The 13237-nt window shown below is 45.8% G+C and overlaps 2 protein-coding genes across 5 annotated transcripts in view; one reads left to right on the top strand and one right to left on the bottom strand.

Annotated features, from left to right (window-relative positions):
• LOC111982811 (Friend leukemia integration 1 transcription factor) overlaps window positions 1-1877 on the bottom strand; it is a 146807-nt gene extending 144930 nt beyond the window's left edge. Inside the window, exon 1 of one of the 2 annotated variants that reach the window (XM_070434200.1) lies at window positions 1859-1877. The gene's annotated coding sequence lies outside the window, so the exon portion shown is untranslated. Of the gene's footprint in view, window positions 1-1854 lie in introns of both variants that reach the window. The other variant, XM_024014413.2, reaches the window with a different exon arrangement.
• The window catches only part of LOC111949447 (protein C-ets-1), a 51939-nt gene continuing 39785 nt past the window's right edge, over window positions 1084-13237 (top strand). The window contains exons 1-3 of one of the 3 annotated variants that reach the window (XM_070434199.1): window positions 1084-1267; window positions 2542-2636; window positions 5657-5813. In XM_070434199.1, coding sequence (XP_070290300.1) covers window positions 2568-2636; window positions 5657-5813 — 226 coding nt within the window. In that variant the 5' untranslated portion in view covers window positions 1084-1267; window positions 2542-2567. Of the gene's footprint in view, window positions 1268-2541; window positions 2637-5656; window positions 5826-13237 lie in introns of those variants that run through there. The other 2 variants (XM_023966646.2, XM_023966645.2) reach the window with 2 other exon arrangements.

The following is a 13237-nucleotide window of genomic DNA, read 5'->3' as shown; positions in this document are numbered from 1 at the left end:
CCAGGGAAGAACAGGGGTGGCCGGGGGCGGGGGGCCGGGGGCAAGGGGCCCGCGTCAGGGCTTCAAACGAGGTGCTGAGAAAGCGCAGGCCACGCGCCCCAGCCCAGCTTGCCACTGGGCTCCTCGTCTACAGCACTTCTTCACGCCTCTCACCTTGGACTTGAACAAGATGTACTTTAAAGAGGCAGCCTCTGCCAGAGTCACAAGGTGTTTCAGATGAGACGCAAGTGTTGAGCTGATAAATCCCTGCTTTCTCATTTCACCATCATGTTTTCCAGTAGAATGCTTTTTCACAGATAGAAAAGTACTTATAGTGCAGTTAATAACCAAATGAATAGATACATATCATGTTGTTTCCTGTATATCACGGCACCCTATCAGATACAGAGGGCTTGTAGACTTCCCGGCGTGTGGAATCACCTCTTCTCATTTCGCAGATGACTGCCTGAGGTTTCCGTCAGGGCTCTAATCAGCGTCACACACGCATTGCCTGGTATGGGGCTGAACGGCGATGAGGCACCAGCCACTAGAGAGCTGTGGAGGAGCAAATAGATGACAAATATTCAGGAACCAGATACCTCTCAAGGGTATCCTTTATAGACCCGGAGGCAGCCATGCGCCGCAACTACATGTGCTGTTTGAGACACCTTGGTGGTGGCACACTGTTGATGAGCACATGCCTTCTGACACCAGGCAGGATAGAAAGGGCCCTTGGCCTGTATGTTCTAACAACTGACTGACCACTCCCTAGGTCTCACCCTTTCCTGACACTTCACTGATGTGATACTGTGTGGCCTGTGTGCCCATAATTGGGGACTTTTTCCAGGCCACCCAGGAAGCCTATCCATTGTCACCATTGTTCCAACTACACCTGCAAAACCAAGCGAGATGATCATATCATTGGCTTGATGGTAAGAATTCAAGATGACACTGAAAAAAGTCTATATGATTGACAAACCTGCATAGGACTGATGGAGAAAATCCAGATGTGTCACTAAACAATAACACGTTTTTCTATTTGGATAACAACAGTTCGATTACTCAGCGATTGTGTGGAACACCCCAAAGGGAATTTGAGTGGGTCTCGGTATGATTCGAGGGTGGGACTTAAATCCGGCAAGTGCATATTCCTTCCTCCTTGGACTCACTATAAGCCCAGGTACAGCATCAGTGCATTGAGTCTGTCTACAGCTGAACTGTCACAGCCAACTAGCCTACAGAGCGCACCACTCAACCAACCTGCAGGAAGTTTCACTCACAACACACGGTAAGTTTATACTCTTACCAATTTTACAAATCCAGTAGATATATGTTGGTAGAAAATAATGTTGTTTACATATAAATATGAGAAACAACAGGAGTGTGATGTGTCGGGTTGTAAAGCTCGCTTTGAAGTGCAGTCGCGCTTCCCGTGAGGAATGCTGTTGGAGCGTGAATGAACCGTGCAATCTGGTGCATTTTGAATTAAACGGAGAAGACCGCGTTAATTTGATCAAACGTACATCAAAATAGTTTTGAAAAAAATGTTAATTACAGTTTAATAATATTTGTGGTATATCTGCATTGATATGCAATAGCATATCACGTGCGTCTCTGTTTGGATTCTCTGCTGTGCCATTGGCCATTGACCCAGTTATTTGGAAAATATGTTTATATAAAATGTTTTACCTCACAATAAACCTTGAATTGAATGCAAACTATTGGTGTCCTAATGTAATTTCGTGACTTTGGCTGCATAGATTTATGATACATATTTTTCTCTTGTAGTCAATTACAATAGTTATCACTTGACAATGATAAAGTATTTGTGATGTTTGCTAATTAAGGCATACATTCGAGGCTACTTGTCCCTACCTACGTTGTCTGTCAGCTCCCCTGGAAACGCACTCCTCTCAGCTGGGTTCCTGTTCCCCGTCTGTTGATGTTTCTACTAGTAAATACATGATAATGAGATGCCCAAAGTGAGTGGGAGGGAAGGAAGGAGAGTGGGAGGGAGGGACAGAGGAGGAGGAGGAGAGCGGCAGGGAGGTAAGAAGGGGGGGGATCAGGCAAAGAATTATCTATCAATGCTGGAGATAGTGTGACTTAACATGTTCAGCCCTGAATATTGAAAAAGCTGCCTCATATAAATGTCCAAATATGGAGACACACTAGCAACTGAATCCATTATAATCTTGACTGGGATGTTGTAGGCTAGAATTTAGTATTTGTTATTGCATTGTTGTCCATGCTAATTTTTTTATTTTTTTTTGCCCATGTAAAGAGGAGGAAATAATCAAGTTGTTATTCATTAAAGATCCTCTATTTCTAACCCCATTTTCATCAAGTGATTATGTCATTTAAAGTCAACATTGCAAAAAGGAAGAATTATCACAACGTTGTTTGGGATGTCTGCATTAGATGTTACACAGGGCAGTGTGGGGTGGTGCCACTCTATGTAGAACTGTGGTGACAGCTTATTGTAGTCACACACACAGTGTAAACAGTGTGTGATTGATAGGGGCCCCGCCTCGGCTGTTTGTATGCTGATCCCTTCCACAGGCCTGCTGCTCCATCCAGACCCCAGGATGAGTTACTACATGGATCCAGTTTCCTCCTACTCGACCCTTCACCCCTGTGACCGTCTGGGTGCGATGGTAAGACCCCGACCACCATAAATCACACTCCTGTTACAGCCTGTGGACGGGCTAGCTACCTATCACATGCCACGGTGTAGGAGGAGTATGCAAGTGTGTGTTAGCAATGCACCTCTGGATTCCATCAACCTACTGCAACACTGGAGCGTTGTTAAGTTTACTATAAAAAATCTGCACTTTCTTTGTCATAAAAAAATGCTACAATCAGTTCTTCATTCTAGACCACTATGGACCAGAGGTGAATGTAAGGTAGAAATTGTCTTGGGAGGCTGCAGTGGAATAAGAGATGGACGACGAAGACCAAGGTCTGAAACCTATAGTTTCAATCAACTCTGCTCTGCAAAACAATTATTACCTCCATATCGGCAGTAAATACTTAGAAGTGTGGGGCCCAACCATCACTGAGCCTATTTGGAGTCATGCAGAGCACCCTCACAGGAAAACACTTTACCATGTAATACCATCTTGATGTGCTATAGAGCAGGTTATTGAGGCTATTTGTAAACACAGTCTTTTTAACACCATCCAAATGAAAGGACCATATGAATACAGCCTGTCAGATCACAGGAATCAGGGACATTGGGATTCCTGTCATTTGAGCTCTGAAAGGTGAAGGCCGAGAAGCGCTGGCAGAAATGTTCCCATTTGTATGCAGAATGCAGCCCTGTTAGACAAAGAGGACGAGGTCACATGCAAATATCAACCCAACCTGGCTCTGGTACAAAACATGGAGGGATAAAGATCCCTTGCCCCTAATTGGCTCAGGTGGTTCTGCATGCCTTTGAAATTGAGATTACTGTACCCGAGGCCAGACGTGGTCAAAAGGTGAACTTGGGTTGCCACAGCTTTTCCTATGAATTGACATGTATTAGTAGAGAAAGGTCCTCTGATTACCCCGCTCTCTGCCTTTGTGATTTTCCATGTTATTCTGGATGCAAAGAGGTTGTTTRTGTGAAAGAAATGGCCAAGGTTTCCATGTTTTGTGACCATGTCCTGTAAAATGAGACTGTGGAAGAGGCTGTAGTTGAATTGCCCCTGACTCTCCTACTTTCACGTTTCAGATGTGTGGCCTCAAAGGTTCATCCACACAAGGGATGGAGGACTCACGGCAATCTACTTTTGCTGGTCCTCCAATATCACTTTAAAGCAGTGGAGGCTGCTAAGGGGAGGACGGCTCATAATAATGGCTGCAACAGAGCAAATGAAATGGCATCAAACAAATGGAAACCATGTGTTTGATGTATTTGATACCATTCCACTTATTCCGCTCCAGCCATTACCATGAGTCCGTYCTCCCCAATTAAGGTGCCACCAACCTCCTGTGCTTAACAGTGCCGATACGACTGCCCCGCTTCCCCTGGCTATCACTCCCCTCTCCCTGCCAGACTGGACTGATAGTGCCGTCATCGGCCCACGTACCCCCTAGAGACTTCACTAGATTAGACTCCACAGTCCCCTCTCACTATTAGCTGGCTGTAAATTTGACAGCCTACTGATAAACCCAGCATCGCTTTAACAAGAGTCCTTATCAGATGGGCAGTCAGTCAGGTACCCTGATCTGAGGTCTCTACTCCTAGCCATGCCTGTTGTGAAGACCGACCAGGCAGTCAGTTAAGTGGTGAGGTTACAGGAGCCACCACTATTGTCCCTATGGTGAGCTGATAGAGCTGATAGATGGAAACTGCAACTGTAGAGGCTCCTATGCTTCTTGCTAYTGGTCATCACATCCCTGCCAGGTTTGCATCAGATATCACTTTCAGAGTGTCACCAGAGTGTGATCACCCATTTCTTGAAGGAGTGCATCAGAACTGCAACAGAACTGCATCATGTTCCATGTGCTTGCTTAGTGCGATTTTGAGTCAATGGAAAATGTTCTCAGAATAGTCCTGAACCGTTATCTACTCTCCTGCTATTTCTTGTATCCACATACGTACAGTATTCCTATATGGTCCTCCTCCCAACTACTCATTCACTTTGGACATCCCCTCAGTCCAATCTGAGGGGACAACAGATTGAAACAAAGATAAACCTATTGAATCCAATTTAGCCTTCATTTTATCTGTACTGAAAGCATAAAACAAAACCATCTCCACTCCAAAATAGTATTTTTAAAACTCTAGCTTGGTCTCTTCCCCCTTACAATCGAGCTCATTGACATTCTTACAGTAAGTCAGTAAACCTTTTACTCACATGTACAGTAAGCAAACACAGTTTGAAAGTAAACAAAATGTGAGGTTGAGATATACTGCATCTGTGCCTTGCTGTTGCTGTGCAGTAGGAACCAGGTTAGAGTTGGGCGATATATCATCTTTTAAGGTATGGATCCACATACCGGTATGGATTTTTACAGTACTAAATATAAAGGTAATTTAATACAGTGTTAAATAAATGAAAAGTTCTACAAATTGGACTACTTCACTGTCAGGCTTGTCCTAGTTTGGTTGAGTATAAAACTATCATAATGGAGAAAGCCCATTAAAACTACTTAGAATTCATTTGTTGCCATCCTAGGGTCATGCACTACTCATAAAACATTTTAAACATATTATTCAGAAACATAAAATACCACCAAATACCATCATATTGTCAAAAATAAGAAACATATTGTGATATAATATTTTGGGCCAAATCACCCAGCCCTAGACCATTTCCAGGCTCACTTAGTTACCCCCCTGTTTTGTGTTGCCTTTACAGAGGCAGAGTGGAGGGGTGGCTATGGGACCACTGACCCAGCTCCCTGGTATGGTGGTTCACCCCCAGCAGCAGCAGCACTACCCCCCATCCAGANAGAAAGCCCATTAAAACCACTTATAATTCATTTGTTGCCATCCTCGGATTATGCACTACTCATAAAACAGATTTAAAACGTATATTATTCAGAAACTTAAAATACCACCAAATACCTCCATATCATCAAAAATAAGAACCATATTGTGATATTGTATTTTGGCAATATCGCCCAGCGCTAGATCATGTCCAGGCCCAGTGAGTTAACCCCCTGCTGTTTGTTGCCTTTACAGAGGCAGAGTGGAGGGGTGGCTATGGGACCACTGACCCAGCTCCCTGGTATGGTGGTTCACCCCCAGCAGCAGCAGCACTACCCCCCATCCAGACCCCTCTACCCCCAGGATGTCACCCTGCAGGAGGTCCCCAACGGACACGACCTCGCACCCACAGGTAGGAGCCAAAGTAAGCCTCTCACTAAGACCAAATCCTACAGAACACCGTTTTTTTTGCCTGTTTGTTCATGTCACTGCACTTAAAACAGTAAGTTAACCAAGCAAAGTAAAATATGCCTTGCATTGCCTCATATAAAGGGAAACTAGATTGGGGTAAAAACGGAAATGAGATTGGGGGTGAAATATATTGTTCATTGTGAATTATGTGTTCACTGGAAACAAAGGACTTTGTGTGGAGGGGCGTGGTAAATGAACTGTGACTCACACACAGGCACCCACCTCCCCATCCCCACATCTTACATGGACACACACGCACGCACACACACACACCAGTCCAGGCAGTCCGTCTTGCTCCAGAGTGCTGCATGCACAGCGGCCGGGTGAGTGGACCCTGTGGGTCTCCTCTTCCCTGGGGACCATGGTGACGTTGACCCCAGGGCCGAATGCCTTTACCAGATGCCTCCTCCTCTCCTCCTCTGGGGACCTCCACATGCCCCGCATTTTTCTGCCTGCACTCTGTTTTTTTCTGCCGTTTATTTTAAACTGGAACATTCCTCCCAGTGCATTGCCTCTGTTTGACTCTGGCCTCCCTCTTTCTTAAGAGTGATTTATTCAGGGGACTGGGACACACGCCATGGGGGATTGGGGGGGTGGTGCTTAGGCCAGGCACCAGCTTTCTTCCGTCTCCTCCCAGGCTGGATGCAGGGACACAGGGGAAAGGAGGACAAAAGGACAGCCGTCTTTTTCCCAAGCCTCTGGTTCCCCCCGGGGGTAAGGTCGGGGCTGGATCTGATGGGATTTGCTGATGTTTGTTGCTGGAGACACACTCYTTTGGAGCCTCCGGTGGTTCCAGTGCTAAACCGTTGACATAAACATTATCACATGGAAACAAACGACCTCCAGTTGACCTCCTCTCCCTCGTGATGGTGATCAAGCAAACCACTGCTGTTCATTCATCCGCGCAATGCAACCACCTGTAGACGCAATTAGAGTAATTTGGTGACCCCACAGAGTGTCATATACATGTTGTTGCTGTCATTGAAGTGTAGCCTCCCAGTGTATGGAGCTGAAACCTCCTAACCAGTAACCCTTGACATACTCCACCTCCTAAAACCGTTGATCTGACCTATATGTTTCTCAAACTTATATATTTTGACTTCTTAACCACAGTCGTTCGAGGTCATCTAATAACCTGTTGAGAAAACCAACTATATAGTAAGGATAGAAGTGAAAAAGTCTTCTTTGGCTGTCTGTGCCACTGGCAAACATGCTCTTCCTTTCCTGAAGCCACGCTTTACCGTGTGTGTAAGTTTGGCCTGAGACCACTCCTACACCTTGCTTAGCTTTGAACACATTTGCGTTTGCTTCCCTTTCATATTTTACAGCCCAAGTCACTGCACACAATTAATTGGTGACATTTTTCTGCTAATGAATATTTTGCCAGCTACTACATGTTTCCTTTCGTGGAACCAATGCAATTAAACACAGATACCACCTCAACTGCTGTTGAGTCAGGCTAACATTATGGAAAATGACTGTCTGTGTGTCAGTATACACCTAGAATGTCCAATACAGTATACAACTTGTGAAGAACCTCTTTGTGTTTCACTATGTATACGGCCAATACAAACTGCCCTGGTTCTCTTTCATAGAAATGATAGCTATAATACCAGCACAGGTGCACTGAGTACTGGGGCCAGTAACGAAAATGTTTTCTACTTTTTATAGAGGAACACAACTTAAAGTTTGAAAGGCTGAGTTCCTAACACAGTACTGTAACACCCTTTTAGTTTACATCGCTTGGATTTATAGCTTGTTGCTACAGTAACTGTGAGAGAGACCTGAGAGCTGATGTGGTGAAGGGATGTTGTATGTTAAAGGGCCTTTGCATGTTTGGCCCTGAGCCCACTGTCACACACATCTTCCTGACATCCGCCATACCATGGCACTGTTTACAATAACCCCCCTCTCACTTTCCTCTCTTTTCCACTCATCTCCTTTCTAGTCCTCTCTGCTCCACTCTTCTCTTCTCCACTCCTCTCTTCTCCACTCACAGAAACCTAGCCACTCTCACACCGCTGGGTCTGATCATTAACACCCACTTAAAGATTCATGATGTGTGTGCTGCACAGTCTCACTGAAACCCAGAAACCCAGACACACACATACACACATACTTTACTTCCGGTAGTCGCTCACACCCCACATAGTCATTCATTAAATTCACACCAGTTCTCTGGCATTTATTGTATTACTGTATCCTCCCATTCAGTAAAAARCCCACTTCCACACACATCCACTCCCAGGCACTCAGGATCTCACTGTACATTTAAACATCCACTCCCATTTAGAACACAGCTGTGATATGGAACCCAGGGACCATTGGTCTGGGTTTTATTTTTTTGTGATTTAACAGCTGGATAGTAGGGAGGGGGGATGGTCACAGGGCTGGGGGTGGTGGGTTGGAGGGAGGGAGGGAGGAGGAGAGTAAAGGAGTAAAGGAGGGGAGGGGGGAGACATTGGGGACAGGGGGGGTGGGCGTCTTCGCCTCTGATGAGGGGCACGTCCTCACGGGCGCAGGCCTATTTATTTTTTCTAAGAGTAAACAAGCAGCCTGCGGGGGTCTGGAGGTTATGGGAAAGGAGGAAACAGCGATGCTAATCAGGCCGAAGCACACTTCCCCCAACAATAAAACAAAATGAGGGGAAAAAAGAGAGACAACTCTGAAGCAGAGGGTTGCAGCGCAGCCCCACTTCGCTAGGCTATGTTTTTGTGAGTGGTTGTAGTAGTGACATTGGCTTTGTTTGTAGTGATAGCTGATAAGCTGGCATTGGGCCGGGGATGGCACAGCCATTAGGCATATGTAAAAATTGTTCTCTAGAGAGCCTCTGTACATAGCTGCATAGACCAGTTCTGGTAAGGGTAAGTGGGGTCAGTTCCTCTACGGTGACTAACGAGTGACCACATATACAGAACATTCAGTCTTCAAGGACATACACTACCATCATGGGAAGAGGTGATGCAACTAATGCCAGCTCATCGGAAAGGTGGAACATGTGGGTATGATCCAAGAAAAGACCTCTATTGTAAAAATGCTATTATGTGGCTTAGTAATACCTACTGTCATTACACCCTTACGAGTATGTCAGGACTGAACAATGTGTCAGTGTAGATAACGGTAATGAGAATATTGTTATTATCATAATGGTATCATAATCATATCACATTTGGTATAGTGTGAGCTTTTATAGTCAACCAATGAATCCATCTAGTGATGTTAACACTATATTGTAATGCAGACCAGCTTATAATTAACAGGCTGTAGTCTAACTGGGGAGACGAGGGGCTTTCCTTTAGCTGCGGGGGGTGGTTGAACTTGATCAGTGAGCTCTCTCTCTTTCTGTGAAAGAGAAGGATGGACTGATGGAAAGAAGGAGGGAGACCTGGGAGGCTCAGAGACTCTTGGGGGGATTTGAATTATTTACCAATGGAGTGATGGGGCACGTGTGCGCTAATGGAGGAAGAGACATATTTTAGTGAAGGCAATTTGTTCAGAAGAGCTGAGCTTTGTTTACAAGAGCCCAGAACACCCCTAGCATACTCACTCAACACACACACAGTCGTGCACGTGCACCCACACACAAACAAAAACACACCACACAACACACACAGCACACACCACACACACACACACAGCACACACACACACACACACACACACACACACACAACACACACACACACACACACACACACACACACACACACACACACACACACACACACACACACACCACACAGCCCGTGGTCCTGTCCTACTCGAGCCTATGATTCAGCAGAACTGCATCCAGCTTATGCATCCCTAGACTGTCTGTCTGTCTGTGTGTCGTGGGTGTGTGTGTGTGTGTGTTGTGTGTGTGTGTGTGGTGTGTGTGGTGTGTGTTGTGTGTGTGTGTGTGTGTGTGTGTGTGTGGTGTGTGTGTGTGGTGTGTGTTTTGTGTGTTGTTGTCAATGAGTGATTCATCAATTACTCGCTAAGTGGTGTCTAAGCACAGGAGCATCCAGTCATCCATACCATTGGCATGTTACCCTTTAGCTGGTACAGCAGCAGGTTGTAGCTACTGCGTCAGTACCCTGTAGCACAGCAGTCTTTAGCTAGCTGTCAGTAACCCTGTGCAGCAGCAGTCCCTTCAGCTACCTGTGCATTAACCCCTGGTAGCAGCAGCAGGTCCTTTCAGCTAGCCTGGTCAGTTAACCCCTGGTAGCAGCAGCAGGTCCTTTCAGCTAGCTAACTGTCAGTAACCCCTGTTAGCAGCACTTTCAGCTAGCTAACTGTCAGTTAACCCCTGTAGCAGCAGTCCTTTCAGCTAGCTAACTGTCAGTACCCTTTACAGCAGCAGCCTTTCAGCTAGCTAACTGTCAGTTAACCCCTGGTAGCAGCAGCAGGCCTTTCAGCTAGCTAGCTTCAGTTAACCCCGGAGCAGCAGCAGGAGTCCTTTCAGGAGCTAACATCAGTTAAACCCTGTAGCAGCGCAGTCCTTTCAGCTAGCTAACTGTCAGTTAACCCCTGTAGCAGCAGGTCCTTTCAGCTAGCTAACTGTCAGTTAAACCCGGTTAGCAGCAGCAGTCCTTTCAGTAGCTAACTGTCAGTTAAACCCTGGTAGCAGCAGCAGGGCCTTTCAGGTAGCTAACTGTCAGTTAACCCCTGTAGCAGCAGCAGGCCTTTCAGCTAGCTAACTGTCAGTTAAAACCCTGGTAGCAGCAGCAGGGCCTTTCAGTAGCTAACTGTCAGTTAACCCCTGGAGCAGCAGCAGGCCTTTCAGTAGCTAACTGTCAGTTAACCTCTGGTAGCAGCAGTAGTTCCTTTCAGCTAGCTAACTGTCAGTTAAACCCTGGTAGCAGCAGCAGGCCTTTCAAGTAGCTAACTGTCAAACCCCTGGTAGCAGCAGCAGGGCCTTTCAGCTAGCTAACTGTCAGTAAACCCTTTACAGCAGCAGGCCTTTCAGGTAGCTAACTGTCAGTTAACCCTGGTAGCAGCAGCAGGGCCTTTCAGCTAGCTAACTGTCAGTTAAACCCTGGGTAGCAGCAGCAGGTCCTTTCAGCTAGCTAACTGTCAGTTAACCCCTGTAGCAGCAGCAGGCCTTCAGTAGCTAACTGTCAGTTAACCCTTGTACAGCAGTATTCCTTCAGCTAGCTAACTGTCAGTTAAACCCGGTAGCAGCAGCAGGTCCTTTCAGTAGCTAACTGTCAGTTAACCCCTGGTAGCAGCACAGGCCTCTTCAGCTAGCTAACTGTCAGTAAACCCTGGTAGCAGCAGCAGGTCCTTTCAGTAGCTAACTGTCAGTTAACCCCTGGTAGCAGCAGCAGCGTCCTTTCAGGTAGCTAACTGTCAGTTAACCCCTGGTAGCACGCAGGTCCTTTCAGGTAGCTAACTGTCAGTTAACCCTGGTAGCAGCAGCAGTTTTCAGGCTAGCTAACTGTCAGTTAAACCCTTGTAGCAGCAGCAGGCCTTTCAGTAGCTAACTGTCAGTTAACCCCTGGTAGCAGCAGCAGGGCCTTTCAGGTAGCTAACTGTCAGTTAAACCCTGGTAGCAGCAGCAGGTCCTTTCAGGTAGCTAACTGTCAGTTAACCCCTGTAGCAGCAGCAGGCCTTTCAGGTAGCTAACTGTCAGTTAACCCCGTAGGACAGCAGCAGGCCTTTCAGGTAGCTAACTGTCAGTTAACCCCTGTAGCAGCAGCAGGTCCTTTCAGTAGCTAACTGTCAGTTAACCCCTGGTAGCAGCAGCAGGGCCTTCAGGTAGCTAACTGTCAGTAACCCCTGGTAGCAACAGTAGTCCTCTTATCAGTAGCTAACTGTCAGTTAACCCCTGGTAGCAGCAGCAGGGCCTTTCAGGTAGCTAACTGTCAGTTAACCCCTGGCAGCAGCAGCAGCAGGTGCACCAGTTATATGTCTGGATTAAGGAGAAGCAGGCAGCCATAACAGATGTGCCTGAGGAGCAGCTTTGCTTTAGCTACAGCTGCTAAACTGCAATGCTATTGCATGAACCCCTAATTGTCAAAACCATGGCAACAGCATTTGCCAGGTAAAGAAGCTAGACATTGAAACCCAAGTGCACATGTTGCCTGATCAGTGGGAGATGATGGTGGTGCTGCTGCTCAGTCTCATGGGAGGGCTGTCACTTACACGTACAATGACATGTACAGACTTTTTCATTCCCATAAATATCCCTTCTTCCTGTAACTTTACAATGTATACATTACAGTACAATGACCAGTGACTAACATATTTGGRAAAGGAAACCTAGTCAGTGGTACAACTGAAATGTGTCTTCTGCATTTAACCCAACCCCTCTGAATCAGAGAGGTGCTGGGTGCTGCCTTAATCAACATCCACAGCACCCAGGGAAGAGTGGGTTAACTGCCTTGCTCAGGGACAGAACAACAGATTTTTACCTTGGATTCAATCCAGCAACCTTTCAATGACTGGCCCAACACTCTAACCACTAGRCTACCTGCCGTGGTAGTATCCAGGAAACTGTATCTTTGGGTAAACAACAATAGCCCTAGATCTTACAAATGTAGGATCTTCATTTGAGGCAGTTTGCTACAGCAGGAAAATAATCCTGCAGCAACAGGAAATGTGAATGATTATGTGGATTACAATGAATGGACATTTTTGTTGGGGTTGATACATTTTTCGTAAATTTCAAACTTCGGAAGCCTTTTTAAACTTCAAATGCACTACAAGTTGTACATTTCCTGAATTTCACTCCTGCAAATTAAGATCCTACATCTGTACCTGGCTTTTGGAATGATAATGTTTTTATTTTAATTTTATATTTCCTCTCAGATTCTGTCTTTGAAGTGTTTTAGTAAAGGGAGACCCAGCTCTTATTCACTCTGTTGTAACGCTCATGGAAATGAGTTTAGCAGGTCAGATAGATAATACTGAATGAAAACTAGAGTGTATCAACCAAGTAGAAAATGGGTACATCAGTCTGCCTGCGCTTATATGTGTCTGTGGAGCTCTCAAAACATTAAACAGAAGTTTATATTCAACTTGATATATTTGCAGAACTTAGTAAGTTTCAAGCTAATATATTAAGTACGTAGATAGATTAATACCCACTTTAAATGTTCACCATTAACACATGGATGATACAAATAAGGGAGCGAGAGGGGGCATAATGCACCCCCATTGAAAAGGCCTCTGCTAGCTCCTGTCCAGATATTAGTCAGCAACACTATTAGTCTTAATGGCTGTCCTCAGGCACAAAGGATCTGGGCTGTCCTTTTAATAAGAGTAGATACAAGGAGCTCATTAAGCCAAAACAAAGAGGGTCAGGGAGAGGGAGAGAGAAGAGAGTGACTGACTGACTGAAATGAATTGAAAGGTACCCTTAAACCACCCCTCCCACCCTCT

This window comes from Salvelinus sp. IW2-2015, linkage group LG22, assembly GCF_002910315.2.
Source record: "Salvelinus sp. IW2-2015 linkage group LG22, ASM291031v2, whole genome shotgun sequence".
NCBI classification, from domain to species: Eukaryota; Metazoa; Chordata; class Actinopteri; order Salmoniformes; family Salmonidae; genus Salvelinus; species Salvelinus sp. IW2-2015.
The sequence above is the reverse complement of the archived record's forward strand: the minus strand, read 5'-3'. Positions and strand labels throughout refer to the sequence as shown.